Source organism: Cynara cardunculus (genome assembly GCF_001531365.2).
Source record: "Cynara cardunculus var. scolymus isolate 2C chromosome LG 6, CcrdV1, whole genome shotgun sequence".
Classification (NCBI taxonomy): Eukaryota; Viridiplantae; Streptophyta; class Magnoliopsida; order Asterales; family Asteraceae; genus Cynara; species Cynara cardunculus.
In genome coordinates, this window is record NC_037533.1 from 13,488,294 (window position 1) to 13,512,626 (window position 24,333).

At 37.3% G+C, this 24,333-nt stretch overlaps 1 protein-coding gene across 9 annotated transcripts; it reads left to right on the plus strand.

Moving 5' to 3' along the window:
- The first annotated feature begins 113 nt into the window (after positions 1–113).
- On the plus strand, positions 114–23,051 carry LOC112513984 (probable serine/threonine protein kinase IRE4). Of its 9 annotated transcripts, none has more exons than XM_025120240.1 (19): positions 114–532; positions 5,848–5,942; positions 6,110–6,322; positions 6,523–7,222; positions 7,301–7,719; positions 9,451–9,623; positions 9,709–9,949; positions 14,341–14,433; positions 15,565–15,705; positions 15,782–15,874; positions 17,104–17,296; positions 17,390–17,475; positions 18,350–18,438; positions 19,918–19,969; positions 20,061–20,117; positions 20,325–20,471; positions 21,834–21,914; positions 22,648–22,732; positions 22,845–23,051. In XM_025120240.1, the coding sequence occupies exons 1-19, from the start codon at positions 295–297 to the stop codon at positions 22,883–22,885; spliced, it is 3,237 nt and encodes a 1,078-aa protein (XP_024976008.1). In that variant the 5' UTR covers positions 114–294; the 3' UTR covers positions 22,886–23,051. The 9 variants fall into 9 exon arrangements, 8 of the variants coding, with proteins under 8 accessions (XP_024976008.1, XP_024976007.1, XP_024976004.1 ...); XM_025120239.1 differs by having other exon boundaries at positions 6,110–6,169; positions 6,242–6,322; positions 6,523–7,719; XM_025120236.1 differs by having other exon boundaries at positions 114–221; positions 293–532; positions 6,523–7,719.
- The last annotated feature ends 1,282 nt before the right edge of the window (positions 23,052–24,333 follow it).

A 24,333-nucleotide genomic window follows, 5' to 3' on the forward strand; every position in this document is an offset into this window, starting at 1 on the left:
CACACCGTAACTTTTAYTGTYTATGGATTATATACGCTTGCCATGTTTGTAGAGTGCAAAATTAAATCTAAGATTTTGACATATTCTTTCTTACATCCATGGTCGACTTGTTTCGTGACAGACTCTTTCAGCAGCCACGAAAATCGAATACATCCACCGTTATCTCTCCCTTTCAAGCATAACTTTCACACTTTTAGGTTCCATTTCCATATGATAGTTTGGTATGTCAGTTCCTACTTRGATTATCTGATTCTCATGTGAATAACAATATTATTCAGTTGTGGATTTATAGAGATGGCCGGCCGGACGACTCKAAACGACGGTGAATCATCCACATCGTCGGAGGCGGTGGGGATTCCCACCGGTTTAAATCGAATCAAGACTCGTATAACTACTACTTCTAACGATCATCATCATCACCATCATCATCATGTTCTCACTTCCAATAGTAAGTCTATAAACAGTCGTTTCAAGCAGAATCATCAGAGGTCTTTTACCAAGGGATTCGTAAAGCTTCATTCCTCTAGAGAAGGTATACATACCGTTCTTCATTTCRCACAAGCATATATGAATTTTTATTTTGACTTGTTGTTGTTGTTGTTGGGGTTGTCGTTTTCTCCTTTTTCTAGTTATAGTAATGGTAGCTTTTTGTGGTACTCGATTGYTTGATATATTTAATTCGTTGTCGAACCAATCAAGATACCGTATATACCTGTAAACATATAGAATTTTCTAYAAGTAGAATGGCTCATTTTGTATTTTGTTAACAATAAGCTAGTTGATTAGTTTCAAACAAATGGTTCATTATAACTGTTGATCAAGATGACAATTGTGGTTATTGAGTCTGTCATCTACATTTGAACGCGTACATAATTCAAAGTTGTGTGATATGGTAATCCGTGATCTCAGCATGAGAGAACCCATAAAAAAGAATTTTTGCTCAGACACCTCGGAACGATCCTCAAGTATATGGATGCCTGAAATAGGAATGATTAATGATGATGAAAACACAARATTGGAGTGCAGGTTGTGTGTATTGGGTTGATAAGTTGAGGTGGATACACATGACACATCCGCCACAAATTGTCGGCTCTCGAACGTATTTGTGTTATTAACTTTCATTCTCAACTGGGTACTCTTAAGGGGCAACTTATGTTGACAGATGTATAAGTTTGTTTGGTAGGCAGTGGAGATCTAGGATGTCTGTCAAGCGGTTAAGGTTTTAATAGAAAATTATGATGTAATGAGATCTAATTTTATGAACTTCTAATTTTCATAGTAACATTATTGAATATTTCATGTCCTGAAACCTTGTTCTTACTGTTTTATTGCCAATAGTATGAGGATATTTCTTTCAATATATGGTACTAAACAAGTAAAAGYTTAAATTTTGTGAAAATTTATGTATCACCTCTTTCAACCAATGCCTTTATTCTCAGAGCATCTTATTCATTGAGTCTGTTTTCAAGTCTTGAAACCTTTTGATAACTATTTCATTGTTGATAGTCATGAGAACATCTCTTTGGTTTGGTGCTGAACAATTGAAAGCCAGAGAGCATTAAAGCAGGAATTTTGAGGAAACTTATAGATCATTATCTCTTTAACCAATGCYTTTATTCCCTAATTAGGTTATTCAAGAAGTATTGTTCTTTTTTAGTTTGTGCCAAAAGTATGAAGTTGAGGGAACTTGTAAGGAACTAAAGAAAAATACTAGAATAATTTGTGCTTGAGGAATAAAAGTAATAATGAATGCTGCATTTCTATTGAGAGAGAGATAGAGATCCATGAAGTGAAGAAAGAATACCAACTTAAATGAGCACCTTCTTCGTGGCAATTTGTTGAGTAAYTGTTATACGTAAGTACACGCACTGGTAAAATCATATTGAAACTATAGCTCCCATGAGGTGGGCGTTGAAGTTCCTAAATTGATCTAAATAGTAAACTAGAGATATTAAAAGGAAACAAATTCTAACCCTTAAAAAGTTCCCGGTTTGACGAGAGTATAATAAATATCATGTGAAGGGCATAAGAATTCACATCTTCAAATTCGGTGATCAGATTCTACCTAAATTTGAAAGTGCTACTTGGTGTCTCAGTCAGTTGGATAAAGCTAGTTAAAGAGACATACACCTCAAGACCGCTATATAAAGTCTGAAAGTGAACTTAGAGGCAAGAGTTGTATTGCAAAATAGTGAACCTAGAGAGTATATGAATTCTAGAATTGTATTTAAAATTTTGTGTTTWTCTATGTGTGCGTGTGTCTATGTATGTGTATATGCACAAAAGTAGTATAAAAATTTAGGAGGGTTTGAGTGCCCTTGTGCAGACTTGTCTGCCCATGCCGATAAGAATGCTAAATGCAATTGTTAAACTGATTCTCTTATCTAAACTTCACYAATTTTCTAATATCATGGAATTAAATATGAATATTAGCTTGCGCGTTGCTGTTGATGGTGGAGGGCATGATTATGTAATTACCTTGGTATAGTTTCTTAGTTCCAAAAAAAGCCAAAAAAGTGGTTCAGTTTTGTAGATTGGCTTGACACATGAAATATGGGCCTCATCTTATGTGGCCAATGTAGGGGATTAAAGTTCCTGTTACTGTTTGTGAAAACCAACTGATGCAGTTACGAAGGGGTATTTAATTTGTTATCTGTGAAATAATGCTGGTATCTAGTTTTCCAGAATATCTATAATTGTGGCATTTGATTCTAAAACATAGTGTAGCTGAACTTGTGGTTGTCCTCCCAAGGAATCTTGTGGCGCAAAAAACAGCCATCGTCAACACATTATGATGATGTTTATGGAYAAGCAAGTAATTTAACAAAGAAATTTTAGAATTCTGATGAGATAGAGGAAGTACAAAAAGGGYTGTCATTAGAATCTTCAGACAATGATGGTTTATATGGATAACCAACTAATGGTATAGAATGTAAGGCTTATAGCTTTATATTATCTACCATCATTGATGGCATAAGTTTAAACAGGTAATATYTAATTATTGTAAGTTAGGATCTCTTATTATATATAACTTGTTTGTTTACCTCTTAATAGTTCCATTAAGAGGCAACCTCTGAATTGTTAAGAGGTRAATCTTGTTTGGTAAACAAAAAAGTCCGTCTCTTAATGGTTCTAAAACCMTCTGAATGATTTTGTATTYTGGGCCACCCTTAACTATTCAGYGCCTTAATTTCATTGTAAACAATTATATTTCATTTTGCACTATATCATAAGAGCCTCTTAATCATTCTGACCGCTTAATCATTCTGCACCAGATCATTCAGCAACTGCCAAACAGCCCAGTGTTAGATTGTTAACTTCTGTTGCTATTTGCATGCTTTGACCGTCTTCATGTTACATTGCTTAACTTCTGTTGCTGTTTTCATGCTTACTTCTTTTTTTTGCAAAAAATTGAGTCTTATTGATAGGGATCTGAAAGAAATCCACGATTGAGATACAAGTGCCATAAAAGGTTTGAAAGGAACACAAGTTGCCTTTAAATGAGAAATACGATGAAGTTCAACTATCCATTAATTAATAACTAATTGACTCCACCCTTCGATCGCAATGATCTTGAACAACTTCCTTGACTTCTTGAATCCTTGTTGCAATTGGACTTGTAAAATGGATTTCACAGAAAAACTGAAGAATGATCTTGCTTGGCACTTCTTTTAAAAGGAAAAGTGTGTTGTATTGTCATTGAAGTATAGCTCCAGTGGAAGCTGAAGATAAAGTTACAATATGMTGATCTTGCTTCAAAGATCCCAAGTCAAGTGAAACACTCATTCGAATAGGGATCCACTGCATAATCCAAAAGRATCAAGTATTGCAAAGATTACAGCACAAGAGGGTTGAAGAAAACTTGTCGTAGCGAGATGAAGGCCCCAAATCTAGATAAATGATCAGAACCAAATTAGTGGATAGGTAAAACAGTGAGAGATGCTGATGAGCTGAAAATCGAGCCAATTTCTTCAGAAGCTTAGRACTCGTGTTCAAGAGACGTATGCAAGTACCAAGTAGTGTGGATCAGACATATGCAGTAGAAACAGACCACCAAGAACCACAGAACAGGTGSCCAAATTTTGAACATGGTAATCTACCAAAACACAGAGGAATGACACCATGGTCTACTGATTTAGAGCAAAGATCATGCAGAATGAACGGGCATAATCACAGATGATGCTTCGCCAGCAAAGTACAGAGCAGTTGAATCAAATGCAGAGAAACTGAAATGAATAGAATTCCTAAAATCCACCTTTAATCTGGTGCCGTATGAAGCCTGGGAAGCTGAAGGTAAAACCCAACCACTTGAGATCTGTATGAGATGCTAACATTGTTGCCAGACCATATCTGAAAGCACAAGMTTGAAGCTCTATGAACAAGGCAGTGAATGAAGAGGAAGCCATATGGAACAGGATGCCGGAGTCAAAGAGGGTTGAGTGTAGGGCAAGATTTCTGATCTAGGACGGGTTACCCAAGGAGATTATTGACATAGGTGGTGAGTTGGTGAAAATTGGTAAGTCATGAACCAAACGAATAGTGATGAATGAGGCAGAGAACCGGATTTGATAGATCGATGATGAAGTCAAGGGTATTGGGGCCTGTTTTTGAAGATATAGTACCTACCTTCAATGCCATCCATGTGCTTTACTAGACCGACGAAGTTATTTCTAGGGAACATGAATCAAGTAGGAAATAGTGAGTGATTGGCTGATTGCCATAGAAGATCAGATTTGGTATGTAGAATTGAGATTGGAGGATGAACTGTGGAGAAGGGGAGGGGGTTCCTCCGGATCACCGGCTATGCCAATGACTGGAGGTAAGATTTTATCCAGGGGTTTGACTTTCAAGATAGAACATATAATTTGAAATTAAAAGGAGAGTAGTTTCAATACTTGATTATCCTTGGCTCCTTGCATGCGAATTCCCATGAAACATGAATCCTCCAGCTCCCATCCCTCCAGTGCAGCTCTTTTATGGGCCTTCAGTAATTGATGCATATGCAGAAGATTTGTGTTCCTCACACYAGCTTTGAACAATTAAAAGCATCCATCATAAAGGGTGGGATATTTTTGTCGGTCTCTTATTCAAGTGTTACAAGGAGTTACGAATACTTGTAATATTCATCATTTCGGTTAATCCTCAAAGTAGTCATTATTTCATTACACATGAATATATTATTCCAGGGTTTACTATCTATCGTTAACTGATGCATATGCAACAGATTTTTGTTCCTCACACCAGCTTTGAACAATTAAAAGCATCAGTCATAAGGGTGGGATATTTCTGTTCGTCTCCTATTRTAGTGTTACAAGAAGTTGCAATTACTTGTGATATTCATCATTCCGGATAATCCTCAAAGTAGTTGCATTATATGTGAATATATTATTCCAGGGTTTACAATCTACCGTTAAATGACATTATATTAGACCCACTAGTTCAATTTTTTGCCATGTTATTGCATGGTTCATAGTGCTTCTTATGTTGTAGCTATGCCGGCGAATTTATCTGGTATAATATTTTTATCTTTTGATCAACTATTCATTACTGACTTAAGTTATATATCGACCTATGGGAAAGCAAAAAAATGCAACCATTGAGGGACAAAGGAGATAATTACCGTGTTCTCACCAAAAACCATGAAAATGTAGCATTCATTAAGAACATCTTTAAAGAGGACAAAAGGAAGGGAATAGAAAGAGTAAAATGTTAGCCTTTTGGACATTATGATYGAAGATTATAGCTTTCAGTAGCACCACGAGTTTAGATTATCAACATATGTTTATTACTTATTCTGAAAAACAGYTTAGAATATCTAAAAGAGCATCTTCTGATTGTATGTGCCAGGACTCCGTAAAGGGAAAAAAATAGCCCAGTGGTTCACATCTCATCTTTCCAAGGATTCTGATAGAGGTATCAGAGATAAACCCCCTGAAGCTGAGGTGAGACTTCATATAGCATGATCAGATAAGTGTGACTCATTTTTGTGTGTGAGTTTAACTTGCCATATATGAATGTTATATATTCAAWAATATAGTGTTACTCATTTAGATGATACATTCCATCTTGGAAATTTCAACTATTGAATCATTAATCTAAAATGTGGCAGAAAAGAAATGCTGAAGTCAAGGCATTTGACAAGGAAGCTCTTTCAGGTAAACAACAGAAGGTAGGAAGAGCCACATTTGGAAAGCAACCTGAAGCAGGAAATCTATGTGTTGATAAAATGCCGGAAGTGCAGAAAAGCTTTTCGCATGAACTCGGGCCGAAAGGTGGCATTAGACCTTCATATACTCGAGCTCATAGCTTTAGCGATTTGAAGGTATAGTCTAGTTGCTTTTGATGTCATTAAAGTAACCAATATTATCAATTTAATAAAAGGTCAACCAAAAATTTATTGTTTTGAGGCTGCTAACCATTGTTTGATTAACAATATATTCTTTGGAACAAATGATTTACTTCTTATGATATTCTTGTATGTTTTTTTGTGTGGATTTTGGGTACTGATAAGTCCRCATTCAGGAACTTTTGAGGTCACTGCGTTCAAGTTTTAATGCTGCAAAAGAGTTGGTGAACACAGAACTAGCTTGTTTCAAAGCGGAGGTGATTGAGGTATCACAGAAGTCTGATACATTGTCTTTGGAAGAACGGAGGTCAGTTGAGGAGCTTCTCGTTCTTGCTGCAGGATGTATAGAGATGTCCTGCCATGAGTTTCGCACCAAATGTGAGACCATTGTTCAAGATTTAACGAGGAAGAGGCAGGATTGCCATACAGGGCCATTGAAATGGCTTTTTACACGGATGCTTTTTATTTTGACTCGTTGCACCAGATTGTTGCATTATGAGAAGCACAGTGAGCATATTGATGAGATCTCCCTTCTTAAACTGAAAGAATGTTTGGAAAAAATTCCTTCTTACGAAATGAGCTGGCTCCTAAATTTAGGGATTGTTGAATCCAATTCAGGTGATGCTTTAAACAATAAGTTTGACACTGAACAAAAATTGCTTGTACAAAAGGAGGAATCCATTATGCCTCAAGAATCTTCTTGTAGGTCTGAGRTACCAGTTGACATAAGTGATTCGACAGTAGAAAACCATGTCTTGGTTACTGAGAGATGGCCACATTTTGAAGATTCCCAAGTTGATGTTCTCCCAAACATACAGCAAACTCGAGAGCTAGAAATGAATTCGAGCAACAACGATTTAGTAATTTGTCGGATATGTGAGGAGTCTGTCCCAACTTCTCATTTGGAGTCTCATTCTTATATATGTGCTTACGCAGAAAAATGTGATATAAAAGGTTCAGATGTAAATGAAAGCCTATTGGGACTTGCAGAGATACTTGACCAAATCATYGAGTCCTGCACTCTAAGTGTACATGCTGCAGATGATAGCCCTCAAAATTCACAGATGCAGATTTCTAACGCTGCTTCAACTTTTGATGGTTGCTCTCCCAAAATAAGCGAGTGGCGAAATAAAGGTGTCGAAGGAATGTTTGAGGATCTTCATGAAATGGACACTGCATGCATTGAAGACTCAACTCCTGCTAGCTTTGTAAATCTCAAGGGCTTCCCTGGTGTGAAGTTAAGTCAATATGGTCCGCCTTCCTCAACAGGAAGCATGACATCAGCCTCCTCCACTAATACTCCAAGAGCTGCAAATTTTGACTTCTTCTGGTTAGAGCATAACGATCCTTCTGAGTTAGAGGATGTGCAACAGGTATGCCATTCACTTTTGTTGGTCAGTGTTAAATTTCATCATATAAATAGTTGACTTATATCTTCTTGGCAAACATTTTGAGTTGATTGGTACTTAGGGGAAACACTTTCTCAACAGACCGGTATGTTATGTTTATTATGTGTGCAATGCTATACCTTCATGTCTTCACTACTTGCAAGTAGGTTTGCATAATGACGCACGAGGATAGAGAGTAAGGTGATGAGAATATGAAAAGTGATTTAGAACAATAGTGCAAGTAGTTATCATTGCGGGGRCAGCTCACACAAGCTAAAGTAGTGATCATTAGATAAGACGATGRGGATGACTAACTTACAACATCATAGCAAACTCTAGATCTGCTAGAACTAGGTAAATCTTGTAATCCACCATTGAAAGAAATATATAGAAGATWGGAAATAGGTTAAAGGTCCATTCTTAAATGGATATGCACCCAGATGTATTCATCTAAATTCTGTGTAGAAAACCCAATCAAATGGAGAAGTAATAATCCAAGGTTATTTAAATTTCTCAAAATCATTTTACAAGCCTGGGGTKTTCATGGAAATCTCCACTCCGGGTGTAGAGGTAAGGTCTGCATACATCCTACCCTCTCCAGACTGCTCGGTGTGGGATTTACTGGATTGGCTTGGTTTGGTTTATTTGAAGCTATAGAAATTATGTTGCAACCTAAAATCTGAAGCAGTACTTGACATCCCAAATCTACAAAGTATTAACATAGGTTCTTTCTAATCTTCTTCAAGTAATCTAATAATACAATGCAGCTGTTCTGAAATGCAACTCTTCGGTAATCTGTATACTCTCGTAGGTGTCCGTTAACTCTAGATTAATGTAGTATCTTTGCATTTCCAATTTGATCTTTTTTTTATTTTGGTTTTAATGCTAGGCTCACCGTGAGGGTATAAAATCAATGTAGTAAGAGTGACATACCTTCTTTGTTGCTTTTTAACTGTTCCTTAAATGTGTGTAAACTTGCCTATTTTGGAATCAAGGAATGTACATCTGCGAGAATACCTAATATATCCATTTGTTCTCAACATCTTCCATATCAATTTCAGAATTTGTTGATCCTTGGCCCTAGTATCATAATGTACCTACATAATGCTACCTGTCAACCATRTTGGTGCTTCATGGGTGTAAACTACTAGCAGTATCCTAAACTTGATGCCTCATGAACAACTATTCATCATTTAATAAGATGAAAATGAACAACTAATTGGCTAAGTTCATTTATTGCCTTATCAACCCGTCCCGARGTAAGAGCAAAAAATGGTTGGTTGCTTACTTGGTGTGGGAAGATCGGAGGAAGATGACATCTTAGGAAGTGTCCAAAGTTCCAGTGCAACCTATATGACAATGMCTGATTCTTATGAAAGAAAATAGGAAGCTTGTTTTTTATGTGCTATAYATGCTATGGTGAATATTTCCCATGTATATTTAAATGATAAGTTGATTGAGAGACCAGCAACTTGTGCCCAGGCAGTTGGTATGTTTCTTGTGGTGATCAGGATCCAAAGAGKATAATCACAATGACGTACCCCATGGTGGTATTGTGTAAATACATACTTTAGTCTTCAGCACATGGGCAGTAGAATGCATATGGTATTGTCTTGATATGAGTAACAGGGAAAAAGAGCAATTTGTATGCTTCATGTGTGGCCAGGCGTAATTTTGTAATACATGTTCTTAGAGTTTCTTTTTCTTCCTCTGCAGATGACTGACCTTAGGGACATTGCTCGTTCTGCAGCCGAGACAGATCTTATGGAAGAAAGTGCACATGAGGTCTTGCTTACTTGCTTGCAAGACTTGCAGGATATTTTACAGCACAGCAAGCTCAAAGCTCTTGTTATAGATACATTTGGGCACCGAATTGAAAAACTCATTCGGTAATCTTGGGGAAATAAATATATATATGCATCTGTTTTTTCCATGACCATGCTTTTATCCTTACATTTTCTTATATGCATGCAGAGAGAAATACATAATTTCCTGTGAATTAGAGGATGCCAATAAAAGATCAAGTGATGTTGGGTATCCTTTTTTGTTGGATACTGCATCTCAGAGCAGTTCAGTCTCAACTCCTTCACATCCTCTACATAAAGAGCGAACAAGCATTGAAGATTTTGAGATTATTAAACCAATCAGCAGAGGAGCTTATGGTAAAGTATTTCTTGCACGAAAACGAACAACCGGGGATTTATTTGCTATAAAGGTATAACCAGTTGTTCCATAATTTTTTTCTTGAAATTTGTATACCTCTTGAAATGTTGAAATATGTATTTGTTTAAAATGAGTTTGCTCATGCATGTGTATGTATCTTGTATGAAGGTAAATGGATGTGGTAGTAACTCAGTTCTTAGGTCACATCTCCGGTCTTTTATATATAACGTGCTAGGACCAAAATTATCCTAAATAATCTGAAAGTTTTATTAAAGCAATTCGGGCTAAGGATGGAAGATTCAAAGATCTGCACTGCTAAATCAACCAAGTCTGGAAGAGCAACCAGAGCTCCTCTGGACGAGAGCTCCTCTGGACGAGAGCTCCTCCTGGACGAGAGCTCCTCTGGACGACCAAAGCCCCTCTGGATACTAAGTCCTTTGGTTCTGGACACTAAGTCCTTAGGACCAGAGCCCCTCTGGATGGTCTATGCTCTAGTGTCAATACAACCAAAGCCCCTCTGGTTGAACACTGCTCTGAAAGACTATCTTCAGATATCTGGGATCAAAGACTTCAGCGCTCTAAGTGTCAAATATGAAGACGAAGTCTGAAGATGATAAGTTRCCTGGAACTAAGAGCTCGGGTACAGAGCTCGGACACAGAGGKCAAGAAGTCCGAAGTSTTGCACACAATACAGAGCTCCACTCCCAGACACAAAGTCTTTGCATWATACATGCAGAGCCTCTGGGTCTCCTACTTTGCCCGTCTGAAAAATTGAGCGTTTCTTATCACAACCTTTTAATGAAAGATACATCCTTCGATGAATATATAGATACCGACTCTATTAGATGGTCACAAAAACCAAAATGCGACTATAATTGGAGATACCATTGTTTCTGGTACAGAAGTTTCTATAAAAATGGGAAATGCCCTACCTTTGAGTTGAACAGGGTTCTATGGCCGGTCCGTGACCCCTGGATGCCGAAGGCGTCCTTGGGGGTAATCTCGTAGTTCTTACGGGGTGGAGATGATGGGGTCGGTCCATGGATTTTCCTTCCTTTTGCCGCATTTCGCTCAAAGGAAATTTTTACATTTGTTCATCCGATTTAGTCATTTTTTTGTTCCAAATAGATTAGAATTTTTTTTTCTTAGTTTAATGCTTTGATTTAATCATTTTGTTTTATTTATTCTAATTGTATCTACATACCCTTTTTCTATTTGGGTTGCTAACTCAACGATAGAGTACTCGRCTTTTAAGTGCGGGTAGTGTGAAGGTTCCACGGCTCATCTTACAAGCGTTCCAGTCTTTGTCCGACACGTATTCAGAAACGTTATTGCAATCAGACACRTGGAGGCAGCAGATTGGTTGACGCGTTGATTTAGCAAAGATACTATTTCTAGAAGATTCCTTATTTGGAAACGCCTACAAAAGGATATTTCTCTAAGGCAATCAGAACGATTGAGAGAATGATTCACATAATTAATTCACATGAGAGTCGATTAGGTTATTGAGAGAGTTTTGTAATTTCCTTTTCATTCAATAAAGAAAACGGCCGGTTTCTATCCATCATCTTCTATAATCTCTCGTTTTCAATGCCTTAACCTTGTTCTGCTGTTAGATCTGGGTCCAACAATTGGTATCAGAGCCAAATCGATTAACTTTTATCTTATACAATCTATAAATCTGCAGCAGATTCAATATTTTTTTTTAAGAACAGTACTCATCTTTGAAATGCTTCCTGTTCAACTGTTGTTTGGAYCAAAATTGATCGATTCACCATATTTTTTATGTTTTAATCGAATTCTTTTTAAAGGATTTGTTTTTGGGTGAATACGAACCTATTTTGTCTTCAAAATTAGGTTTCAAAATAGGTTTATTTGATGAATTTTTGGGTACAATCGAACTTRCTGGACTTTGAGACTGTCAGATCTATACTCATCGCCCAAGGCGTGAGCGATAAACAGGAGTTCATGGTSCTCTCTACCTAAGGCATGGGAGATYTGTTGCCAAATCTATGCTCATCGCCCATCTCATGAGTACTTGTTCATCGTCTCTCATTGTGGATCTGTGTGCGTTTAAATAATTCCTTGCCTAAAATCAACKGTGCTTAATGAATAAAGATGATTTTTCATCAAGATCTGGCATGAGAAGCATCAACGACATTATTGTCAATGTTTGAGGTTAATGATTAAAGCCGGATTTAAAAAGATCTTGGAACTGTTTAATTGATTTTTGTATTTGATTGGACTAGTCAGAGTTTGAGCATATGCAATCGTTACTCTGGAGTTTTCTACAAGAGGCTAGACCATTGAGTGCTTTCAYTCATTTCTTTTGACCTAATCAATCAGAGGTCTTGAAGGTTTGCAATCAATGTTCTGGAAGTTCTGGARTAGTTAGATCTTTGAGTGTTCTCAGTCATTCTTCTAACCTGATCAATTAGAGGTTTGAAAGTCTAGAATCATTGCTCTAAAGTTATGGTTGTGATCTAGGGTTCTGAGTGCTAATAATCACTCTTCTGGCTGGGAAATTTGGATMTGATTTTGATTATTCAGTCTGCTGAAAGTTTAAAGGAAATCGGCTTAATGATGTTTCTTCTCTCCAAGGTGTTTGCTTTGGTTATTCAAGYTGATGTTGATACCCCATTGGATCGGGCTCTTAAGCTGTATGCTTATTCAACTCGTGGTTCACRGAAAGATTMTTTGTCAYAAGACTGTTTGCACTGAAATGTCACGAAACTCACACATTTATCTATCCCATAGTTGGATGAATTAGCTGCTTGTGGGGTCAAGTGTTAATTCTGAGGTTCAAAGTTTGTGTTGAGTTTTCTACAGATAAAGCTACATTTTGTGCAATTGGTGGTGTTGCATTCACATTGAATCTGATCTTAAAGTTGAAACTGAAGAAAAAGAGCTATATTCAGGGGGGGAGCTTGAAGACTTCATCAATACCGGGCACGCCAAATTTTTCTAAAAGAAAGCAGGGGGAGAAGATCTGAAGGCTTCAGAGATGATGCTTGTTTTATAAAACTTTGGGGGGAGATTGTTGGGACCAAAATTGTCCTAAATAATCTRAAAGTTTTATTAAAGCAATTCGGGCTAAGGATGGAAAATTTAGAGATCTGAATTGCTAAATTGACTRACCAGAGCCCCTCTGGACACTAAGTCCTTTGGCTCTGGACATTAAGTTCTAAGGACCAGAGCCACTCTGGGCTTTGGATGGTCTATGCTCTGGACACTAAGTGTTATTACAACCAAAGCCCCTCTGGTTGAACACTGCTCTGAAAGACTATCTTCGGATCTCTGGAATTAAAGACTTCAGCGCTCTAAGTGTCAAATATGAAGACGAAGTCTGAAGATGAAAGTTGCCTGGAACCAAGAGCTCGGACATAGAGGGCAAGAAGACCGAGGTCTTGCGCAAATAACCAAGTACTTGGATACAGAGCTCCACTCCCAGACACAGAGCCTCTGGGTCTCCTACTTAGCCCGTCTGTGTGAAGGTTCCACGACTCATCTTAGAAGCGTTCCGGTCTATGTCCGACATGTATTCAKAAACGTTTATTGCAATCAGACACGTGGAGGCAGCAGATTGGTTGACGCATTGATTTAGCAAAGATACTKTTTCTAGAAGATTCCTTATTTGGAAACGCCTATAAAAGAATATTTCCTCCAAGGCAATTAGAACGTTTGAGAGAATGATTCACAGAATTAGTTCACATGAGAGTCGATTAGGACATTGAGAGAGTTTTTGTAATTTCTTTTTCATTCAATAAAGAAAACGACCGGTTTCAGATAATGTGGTCAACCTAGTCCACACCAAACACATCTAGAATAACATGCTCTAGAGTATGTGATAGTTCTTGAGTTATCCAGCTGTCTCATTACATAAGAGGCTGTGAATAGAGAGTACATTGCAGAACACTAATTGGAACCAACCTTGTAATTAATGGTGGTGGAGCTAGACAYTTCCACCAAGGAAGGTGTAAAATAATTGTCTGGTCATAATATTGAATGCTTAAAAAAACAAAAAAGAAAGACTAGTACTGCAGGGTGCTTTGGTAAAAGGGTAAAACGAAAGCAAGTGAACACCTGGATCAAATCCAGAAGTATAAACATAAAAAATAAATGATGGCACTTTTCAGTTTTGACAAGATGGGAATTTCTATGAGTCTGAAACYTCTAATATATTGGACTAATAATATTCTCTTTTAAGATTTAAGGTAGGTCATAGGTGATGATGCATACATCCATCACTCTTTGATGATAAATAAGAATTTTGAGCAGCTCTAGATTTCTAATGTTGGTATTTTCTTATGAGCAGTTTAACTTGTGTGAGAATCAGTTTGTAATATCTTATTTTTCAAACTAAGATGTTTTTGTTTATCTTCTCATTTTTGTAACACCCAAGTTGTTCCCGATTCTTGGATGATTAGCCAATTTCTTACACAGATGCTCAAGAAAATGGACATGCTACGAAAAAATGACATCGAGAGGATAGTTGCTGAACGTAACATATTGATCACAGTACGGAACCCATTTGTGGTAATCTRCTACTCCCTTTGTTGTACCTTGCTTTTGAATCCATAATGTAGTATCCTTTGATGATCTAGAGTTGTTATTGACTTTGGATACTCAACTTTATGAATTGAATGTTCTTTATGGGGGTTTTGGTTAAACAGCAAGTGCACAGGGTTTATATGCATCTGATAGTTGAGATTTTGGTATATTGGTAGACATGGCAGCTACAATATGGTGTTCTCAAAAACAGCAAACGGTAGCCCTGTCGTCCTACGAGGCCGAGTTCATGGCGGCAACATCAGCGGCATCTCAAGCTTTGTGGCTACAAAGCTTGTTGAGGTATCTGATAGGTTCTGAAGTAGGTTGTGTGAAGCTTCTGGTAGACAACAAATTCGCAATTGAGCTGATGAAAAMCCCGGTGTTCCATGGAAGGAGCAAACACATTAACACCCGGTATCATTTCATTCGAGAATGTGTTGAGAAGGGGCTGATTTACGTAGAACATGTAAGTGGAGAGGCACARAGGGCGGATATTTTGACCAAGGCACTCCCACAAGTGAAATTCACAGAAATGCAGAACCTGTTCGGTGTTGAAGATATCGGGTGTTGAAGATATGGGAGACAAAAAAAATCAGAAATAAAGGGGAGAGTGTTGAAATTAATTCTGATTTAGTCTCTGGTTTGACCGAGTTTATTGGAGAAAGTAGTGGGAAAATTTGGTTGACTGATTATTAGGAGTAAGTGGGGGTAGCRTGGCTTAATTTCCGGTTCTCCTTTCAAGTATAAGTAGGAGTTTCTTTTCAGTTTAGAGTAGAGAAGTAACCTGCATTCTGTTTTCTTTTGCTGTATTAGTTTTTCTTTCAAGCAAATATAAATCCCGGAAAATTGCCCCATCTTGTATGTTTTTCCTTTGTATATCAGTTGGCATATTTGGTTGTGCATTGTTCACTTGCTGGTTATCTACTAACAAGATGAATCATTTTAGATGCTTTCCACCAATTGATTTTCTTATAGTTAGTGTGACGAYCAATACCTAATTAGGTTTTTGTTTCAGCTACTGAAGATCTTCTGTGTGTTTGTTAAGAAGAGCTGCAACTTTTGTGTTGACATATTATTGTTTTAATAATCTTTGACATGACTGTTTCTCTGCTGCAGGTTCGTTTTTTCTATTCATTTACTAGTAGAGACAACCTTTATTTAGTCATGGAGTATCTCAATGGAGGTGATCTATTCTCTTTGCTAAGAAATGTCAGCTGCATTGGGGAGGATGTTGCACGCATTTACATTGCAGAACTGGTTTGTCAAAAAGTTTGTTTCTGGGCTCTTTAGAAGTTTTAAATATTTTATCATCATACTTATTTGCATATTGTAGGTTCTTGCTCTTGAATACCTTCATTCTCTAGGAATTGTTCATCGAGATCTTAAACCCGACAACATATTGATTGCACATGATGGGCATATCAAGGTGTGTTGTATTATAATTTTGGTTGTTTTATTCTCCTTCAGGCYAACCTAGGGGTATCTTCAACTAATTACGCTCTGTTTTTATATGTTGGAATTGATTCCCTACACTTACTTTTTGTTGTTTGCTTTGGTATTTGGTTGGTTATTATTATATCAGTAGTCAGCTTATTGAAAATGCTGCAGTGTTGCTCTCCAGCTACAMATGACTTCCTTGGTATATCATCCTAAGCTTTCTAAGATGGCTAAATGTTTGACTTAACCAATAGTTTCTTCTATTTCTGAATACAATAAAAGTTCAGTTTAATCGCTAGTTCTATGAGTTGTAGGTCGCATTTCATACGTTTAAGTCAATTATTGGTCATTTSTGGAACTTGATCATACTCGAGCTATTCAAAAAAGCAAGTACAACTCAACATCTGTGCAAAACCCAGTTCACAGTGTGGATGTTGTACTTTTCCTGCTTGTTCTTTAATTAATATTTTTTTATCTATTTTGATCAGGTGTATCTGTATGCTCCTTTKGTCCCAGGAAAAGCAGACATAATTTTTTTCATTTTCTTTTGACTATCTGCAAAATGTCTAGTAATGACAAAATGTGAGGATCTTGTGAACCCGGATYGATATGATTAACTTTTGTGATGACAAATAGATTATTTTAATTTGAGAATTTTCTAAAAATGRAAATGTTCCATGGTCAACCCAAAATGGAGGTTGTTGCTATCCTTTTTTCTGTAGCTGAGACTATCTAATGCAAAAATTCAKTTCTTACAATAAATACTCAATACCAAGTAGGCTTATAAAATAGATCTTGAATGATCAATTGCTTTCTGGGTCGTCTCAGACCTTATGATTGGTGTTTATCCCCCAAAAATTTAGAGACCTTTATAAACACACAAATGATGATTTACTTGTTACTAATTGTGACTGAGATAGTACTATTTACCATCGCGTTGATTATYCTTTTAGCCATTGTACTTGTAATTTTGTTGTAAATTACCTGTGTACTTGCTGAAATGCAAAAAATCGTTGAAGTATGCCTATGTGAGTGCTTTTAGGTAATGTCCAATAGTATTTTTACCAYGAAACAACAAATACGATGGTTATAAATACTTACAACAAGTACCATGGTTAGTTTGAAAAGAAACGGSGAGTAGATGGTTAGAGAAATCATCCACTTCTTTACTGTATAAWGTACGTTTGATGGTTTTTTAATGATCTTCTGTTTTATCAGCTTACAGATTTTGGGCTGTCTAAAATTGGCCTTATGAACAGCACGGGTGATTTAACTAGACCTGAGTCAAATGAGGTTATAGTTTCAAATGGTCATTGCCTTGAAAATGAGTGGAGCATAGATAGGAGGGAGCGTTCAGCTGTTGGGACACCAGACTATTTGGCCCCAGAAATACTTCTTGGAACTGAGCATGGTTAGAAGGCATAATGTATTTCACTGATTTAGCTGAAAATCCTCCTATAACTGATAAGCTGACTTGCGAGTTGCGTCATGAGCATTGCTGCAGGTTATGCTGCTGACTGGTGGTCAGTTGGAGTTATTCTGTTCGAACTAATTACTGGAAYCCCACCTTTCAACTCAGACCATCCAGAGGTATTAAATTCAGTTTAGACATCTCAAATATAGCASTTAGGGTTAATCAACTGTGTTGTGCATGCATAATTTACAACTACAATCTTCAGTGTTGTAACTTCTAATATTCTATTCTTTTAGAGAGAAAAAAGGCATAGTGAAACTTATTGCAGTGAATGTGCATGCTGTTGATATACTGTTGCTTGGAATATGCTTGATTGAGCAGTGAGTGAGGTGGTAACAGACCATAGAAGAAATTAATGTTGGAGATAGTTATAAATTAGATCATGGGTGGGTACCAATAGTGATGGGAGCATAACTGTGTCTCTAAGGGGGAGGTGGCAGAGCAGAGAGAGAGAGAGAGAGAGAGAGAGAGCAAGGGAGGAGATTAATGGATTTATTGAACTGCTGGATGGTGGGTAAAAGTGTACGTTTTAGGGAGAAACTATTTTAGTTGTCAAGTATACTAGACTGAGGTGGATGTGACAAAGTGCTTTCTATATGTAGCTTGAGAACTAAATACTTCTCTGTATGAATCAACTTTTACCATTATCCATCTCCAGGTTAGGGAGGGTTGGCCTTCTCAACTCCTATCTGTGATTCTTTATGGTAACAGTTCGTGGTTGGATTTGGTTCCTGGCATGTTTATCGTCGTCATGCAATAGTCCATAGCTGCCGTCTGCATGATWTTTATTTTAACTCATTACGAGATTATACACTTGCCATCCCATTGTCTGGTTACTCATGTTTGGTGCTAACTGCTAGTTTTCGTATTTGGTTTCTTGCATATTCTGTTGCCGTCATTTGCATGGTTCATGTATGAAATCATTATTGGAAGATACATGTGTATGGAGTCATTATTGCTTTTGATGCTAACACTTGCTTGGAATTGCAGAAAATATTCTACAACATTCTTAATGCGAAAATCCCATGGCCTTCTATTCCGAATGAGATGTCAAATGAGGCTSAAGACATGATTAATAGGTTGGTTACTGAAAAAGTATTATTTGTTGAGATGCTCCTTTCTGGAATTCCTTGCTTTCTTCTTGATTTATTAGYACTTCTGTGGAAGTATTTGGAGATTGGTTCCTTGTAGCAGATTGTGAGTTCTCCATGCTTTTAACATGAAAGTTGGGTGTAAAAGTGGATRACCTTTGATCTGGTAGTAACTGACTGTTACAAAAGAATTGGAAAGTAAACCTCCATTGGATGATAGTATTCATTGGATTAAATTGCTATGTCTTGAAGCAAGGGGCACAAAATAATGGGAATGTTGACATTTGAAAGCTGATRTTTAGGGGAGATCTGGACATACCGTATTAGTAGAAGGATCATTAGACTTTGTAGTGGCAATCTAATCATCACAAGAAGTTTTTTGCCTTTCAGTTAGCATGATGATCTTCTATCCTCTTGAAGTGAGGTAGTGAGCATATTTCTTGAATAGAGATCGAGTCTGGTAGTTTTTGCTGTTTTTCATCTAGGCATTACTACTTGGTTTAAGTTTCAATCTGAGATATAGTCTCTTTTCTCAAAGGAAGTCCCTGCTTCACTGGCACATTTGTCTCTCTTCAGCTAAAATTCTAAATGACCAACTCCCTTATGACCCCCCTTGCCTGGATGTATGGTTAATGGCAGTCGACGATCTAAACCATTGCTAGGAGCCTTTCAAGTGGTTGAACTCTCTGATCTGCTAGCATTGTTCTCTGATGAGAAACTGGGTAGGAAAAAAGACCTTAGCTGCCAATATCTGGATGTTATGGACTTCTATTATAGGGATGCCCTTGGAGCTATAGTCACAATTGTGAGATTTGTGATTGCTTCCATCATGAATTTTCGTTTACCAACTGTGATTGAGATCTATGAGAACCGTTAACTTGTAGTCGCTCCTACTTGTCACTTTATGTATATTTGTGATTGCTATATGATCACAGATGCCATGTTTTCATCAAGTAATACATTATCGGCCCTTCTGTTTCTTCTTTGAACCCTGCCTCAGAGAGGAAGCACGAGGTCAAGATTTAAGTCTCAGATAGTCAGATGTGACATGATAATACATTATGCARAGCAGATAAAAAAGTTCCCTCATATCTATTTTACTTAAAATAGAAAACTGTTATACAAAACCCGAAGTTCCAAAGCTTTCGTGTTTTAAGATTAGTCCCTTAGTTATATGTTTCTTATTGGTCCTTATACCTCCAACAAGCTCGGCCTTTTGGTTTTCTTTTTTTTATGGGGGGGAAGGATGCTACGGTGGACGTTTTCTTGTTTCTTGAACTGTGATGTCTAATTTTTGGTACATAGYGTCTATATGATATTATCTCATTGTTCAATGTTCTTGATATATGTTTTGATCTACTACAAGGATTGGATGGAGAASGTATTTGGCTGATATCTGCTTTATTCTCTATTTACAGCAGCCAGATCACAGTAATTGTTCTCATTTAAATGGATATTTTTCTTTAGGTTTCTTAATCATGACCCTAATCAGCGTCTAGGAGCACATGGATCGTCAGAGGTTGGATTTTTAGTTCAGATATTTGTCGGTTATCGACCGATTGTTATAGCTTATTTACCATAAGCGGGCTCTTAATCTCCCTGTTTCACAGGTAAAAGCACACCCATTCTTCAGAGGTGTAAACTGGGATACCCTTGCTATGCAAAAGGTGGGTCATTTCCACTTTGCGCAAAAACCCCATTTCCTTTTTATCTAGCTTCTGGAACCTGCAATCTCCTTCTTCGAGCCCCATGCTATTGTTTCTGAGTTATTTCTGCGTTCATGCTCACCTGAGGTGTACTGTATATCGTGACTATTGCCATGCATATTTTTTGCGTTACAAGTCTTGTGTTACTAAATTTGCATATGCATGTAGGTCGCTTTTGTACCACAGCCGGATAGTATAGATGATACCAGTTATTTTGTTTCACGACATAGTCGTAGTTCAAGCGGAACACTTGATGATCAAGACTGCAGCGATGCAGCTTCTGACACAACCGAATTCTGCTCAGACACAAGAGAGGTAGACCATTTTTCGATCCGACTGTTATCATGTTTCAGCGCTTGTTTGTATATGGCACCAATTTCCTGAATTGTGACAAGCTGTGGCCCTGAAAACCTGACGTTTAAGCAGTCCTTTACTGGGAATAATTCATTTCAAAAGGGGGATTTTCCGTCCCCAAAACCACATCCTTCTTTCTGAGGGTTCATTTAGTATAATGACCTTAAATGAGTTTTCAATTAGGAACAGATCTTCTAAAATACTTTTTTTTAACTCAATGACCTTTAGAGCCTCTGGTGTAAAACACTCTGCTCCCGTAAAATCTTGAAAATACACTAGAAGGTTAGTCTGTAAAAGTGACTGCCATAGGAGGTCATTTAGTTATAGCCCCAATCTGAGAGAGTATCGTAAAAGGAACTGAAAAGCAGTGCATGGTGATGCAATCCCATAGTGGTAATTGTTTGCCTGAAATTGTGCRTTCTCAGGTTAAAGAAAAGACAGCTGTATGAGTACTCAATCATTCATGAATCAGAAGCATGTTTTCGACTGAAAGTGCAATATGTTCATTACAACCCAACCAAAAAGACAAGTAAAATAAGTGTAGAAGAGTGATGAAAGAAAGGGTGTTCCAAAGTATAGAAGAACACAACTTAAACCAAACCAAACTGACCCTCTAGATCCCACTAGGGTCTGGGAGGGGTGAGATGTTCGCAGACCTGACCTCTACTTTAAAGAGTAGAGCGGCTGTTTCCGCCCGGCTTGTGCAAGAGTGTGAGCAATCAGGTAAAATGGAGAAAGACTAGCRCATGGTGAATGAGGGGCGGACCCACTTTTAGCCAGTGGGATAYCGTGAAACCACTCAAGTGGTGCACGTGTAGATTCCGATGGTGCAATCATATTTTTTGTTGGGTGAAACCATAAATATTTGAAGTATCATATCGAAGCTTAAATTGGAGTATTAATGGTAAATAATGGTAGAACATAGAAACCCTAACCATAAATAATTGAAATTGGAACTAATTTCTTAGCATTTTGTATTGTAATTTGTAAGTTGTAACTATAGTAAAAAAAAAAAAAATTGATTGTGTTTTGTTTTATTTTATATTATGGTAATTATTTTGTGCTACCACTGAAAAAAAATTATGGATCCGCCAATRTGGTGAATATAGAAGAACGCAACTTTTGGCCTGAAAAGATACACATGTTTGTGAAAATTGTTTTTCGAGCCAACACTATCTTTAACCCAAGGTTTGGGAGTCAAGGAACTGGAAGACAGACAGGCGGTGGACTGACCTCTTTATTCAGTCACAGTAGTTTGTTTATTTATCAGGATTCCTGCAGATTGTTTTGGCACTAAAGCCATGTCTTCTTTTCCTTTCCCAGAAGATGGATGTATGCGGGGATCTTGCAGAGTTTGAAGCATCTCCGTGTGATGATCTTTCCTGGATCAATTTCTCTTTCAAGGTACCCATAGGAAGGATAATAATGGCATTGCCATGTTTCTATACTGCATATCTTAAACTACAAGTGTTTTCTATATATAAAAAGTAAAATAAAAATATAACTTTCAGCAGCATGTTTCTTTTTTCTGGATTTTATGGCTAAGTTCTAAAAAGTGTTATGCATTTTAAGTCTTGATCAAGTGTAGGAAAGAAATAACTTGAATTGCATGTTAGGTATATGCTCTCTGTGTCCCATGGAACTTTGCCAACTTTTTTCCATGGAGAAGTTTCCATGTTGGATACCTATTTTCCATTAATCACCATTACAATTCAATTGATGATATTTTGGCTATGTTTGGAAAACTAGCTAATAAGCTAATTGTTGGCTCTGAAAAACTAGGTGTTGACCTATAAATCAATCATGTTCGGTAAGGGGCATAATTRGAAAAAAAGACTCGCTCATAAATTAATTGGAAAGAAAAAAGGTGGAAAAAAGCCCATGAAGCCTATGGAAATACATCTAAAGTGGCTTTTCAAAAAGGTAGCTTAARGCTAACCCAACAGGGTTTTTAAAAAAAAAAAAAAAAAAGGCTAGTTTATGGTTGTAGGCATTTACTTCAGCCTATGTGGTTCTTTTGTTTTGTTTTTTTGAAGTTTATATGATAAATAGTCAARTAATTTCTTTGATCAACATGTTAAGTCAAATCATGGACATTTCATGGAAGGAGGGAGTATGATATTTATCATCTATGCAGAACCTATCGCAATTGGCGTCTATCAATCATGACGTGCTTCTACAAAACAGCAAGGAAGTATCGAGATGTTCATCTCCGCACAATGGTCGAAGCTCGTAGATTCTCGTATGCTGCTTTGAACTTCATTCCATGAGCACGAATATCCCCTTGGGATCTAATTTCTTCTTCCTTTTTCCTTCTTGGTCCGAGATTTATAGGTGGACGACAAAATCACATTGTAGCGTTAGGTGAGCCTTAAAACMCCAAATGGCGTTTGATTTCAGTTTCAAGAATCAGAAGATAAAGGTAATCTTATCTCCCTAATGTATCACTGCTTAGATGTTTCAAAGCCGGTGATCTTATAAACTCTTGAATTTTGTACAACTGCGTTTTGCACATCAATTGTTATTGGTACACTTACTACCAGTTTTGTTCACTCCTAGAGTTTATTTCCCACCATTTTGGCCCTCACTTGGGAGAATAAACAACGGCTTTATGTCCAATGGTGATATGAACAAATGCCAAAGGGTCGTTGGCCAAGTGGTATCGGGTAATCCCACCTTTTGAAAGTCAGGCTTCAAGTTTCACTTAATTTGAGAATGGCCTGTGACTGAGGTTAATTTTCCGTATAYTAATATTACTCCCTCCTAGGGGTGTAAACGAGTCGTGTCGAGTCGAGTCGAGTAGCATGTTATTTGAGCTCGGCTCGAAAAATAATATCAAGCTCGAGCTCGATTAACTTTTTCAAAGTCGGGGCTTGAGCTCGAGCTCGAGCTCAATGCTCATTTATGTGCTTGAGTTCAAGATTGATTAACTCGTTTGTTTACTCAAACTCGATGACTTTTATATTTTGATTATGTAATTTGTAAAYGTTTACAAATATTTGGCTCAAAAAAATGTATTCTCGAGTGGTTCGGCTTGGCTCGGCTCATAAAGTTTAATCGAGCTTTCGAAGGAGTCGAGTCGAACATTGGTATATTATAGAGCTCGACTCATTAAGTTAAGCGATTTTTATTTTGTGTTTGAGATCGACTTGAGCTCGAAAATTATTAAGCTCAAGCTCGAGATACACAAACTTGAGTAGCYAGTTAAAAGCTCGACTCGTTTACACTCGTACTCCCCCCATCCCATGTGGCCAAAGCCCTTGTGGACATGGAGGTTCACCTGTGATRACACTAGTTAATTCGTGGTCGCCAAGGGGATTAATCAGTAAGCATAAGCTGGTCCAGATACCTGTAGTTACACAACAAAAGGTAAAGTTTTCATTTGGTTCACTAAAAAATCTACTCATTGTTCATGTTTAAAACCGTGTGTCATTTATATCAGAGACTTCTATTTTGGAACGGAGGGAGCATATACTTAAAAAAGACATGTACTTGCACAACTTGGAGACCATGTGTATCCCATCAATTTTGAATGGTCCTCAACAGGTAACGTAGATGATATCCTTGTAGAATGAGTGGGAGGTTTGAGGTTCGACWCTAGACGTCATTCATCTGCCTTTRAGATATACGATTTACCTACCCACACGTTTTCTTCCAAGTCACCGTAGTACTTAATAGGGCATAAAATGAAACTTGTTCCAAGTTTAAGCATAACCCGCAAGCTCCTTTTCGTCTATTATACCCCTAATCATGTATTCTTTAAAATATAACCAAAATTAGAGCAAACATTTTTTATTTTAATTTGACATCTATATGATATACT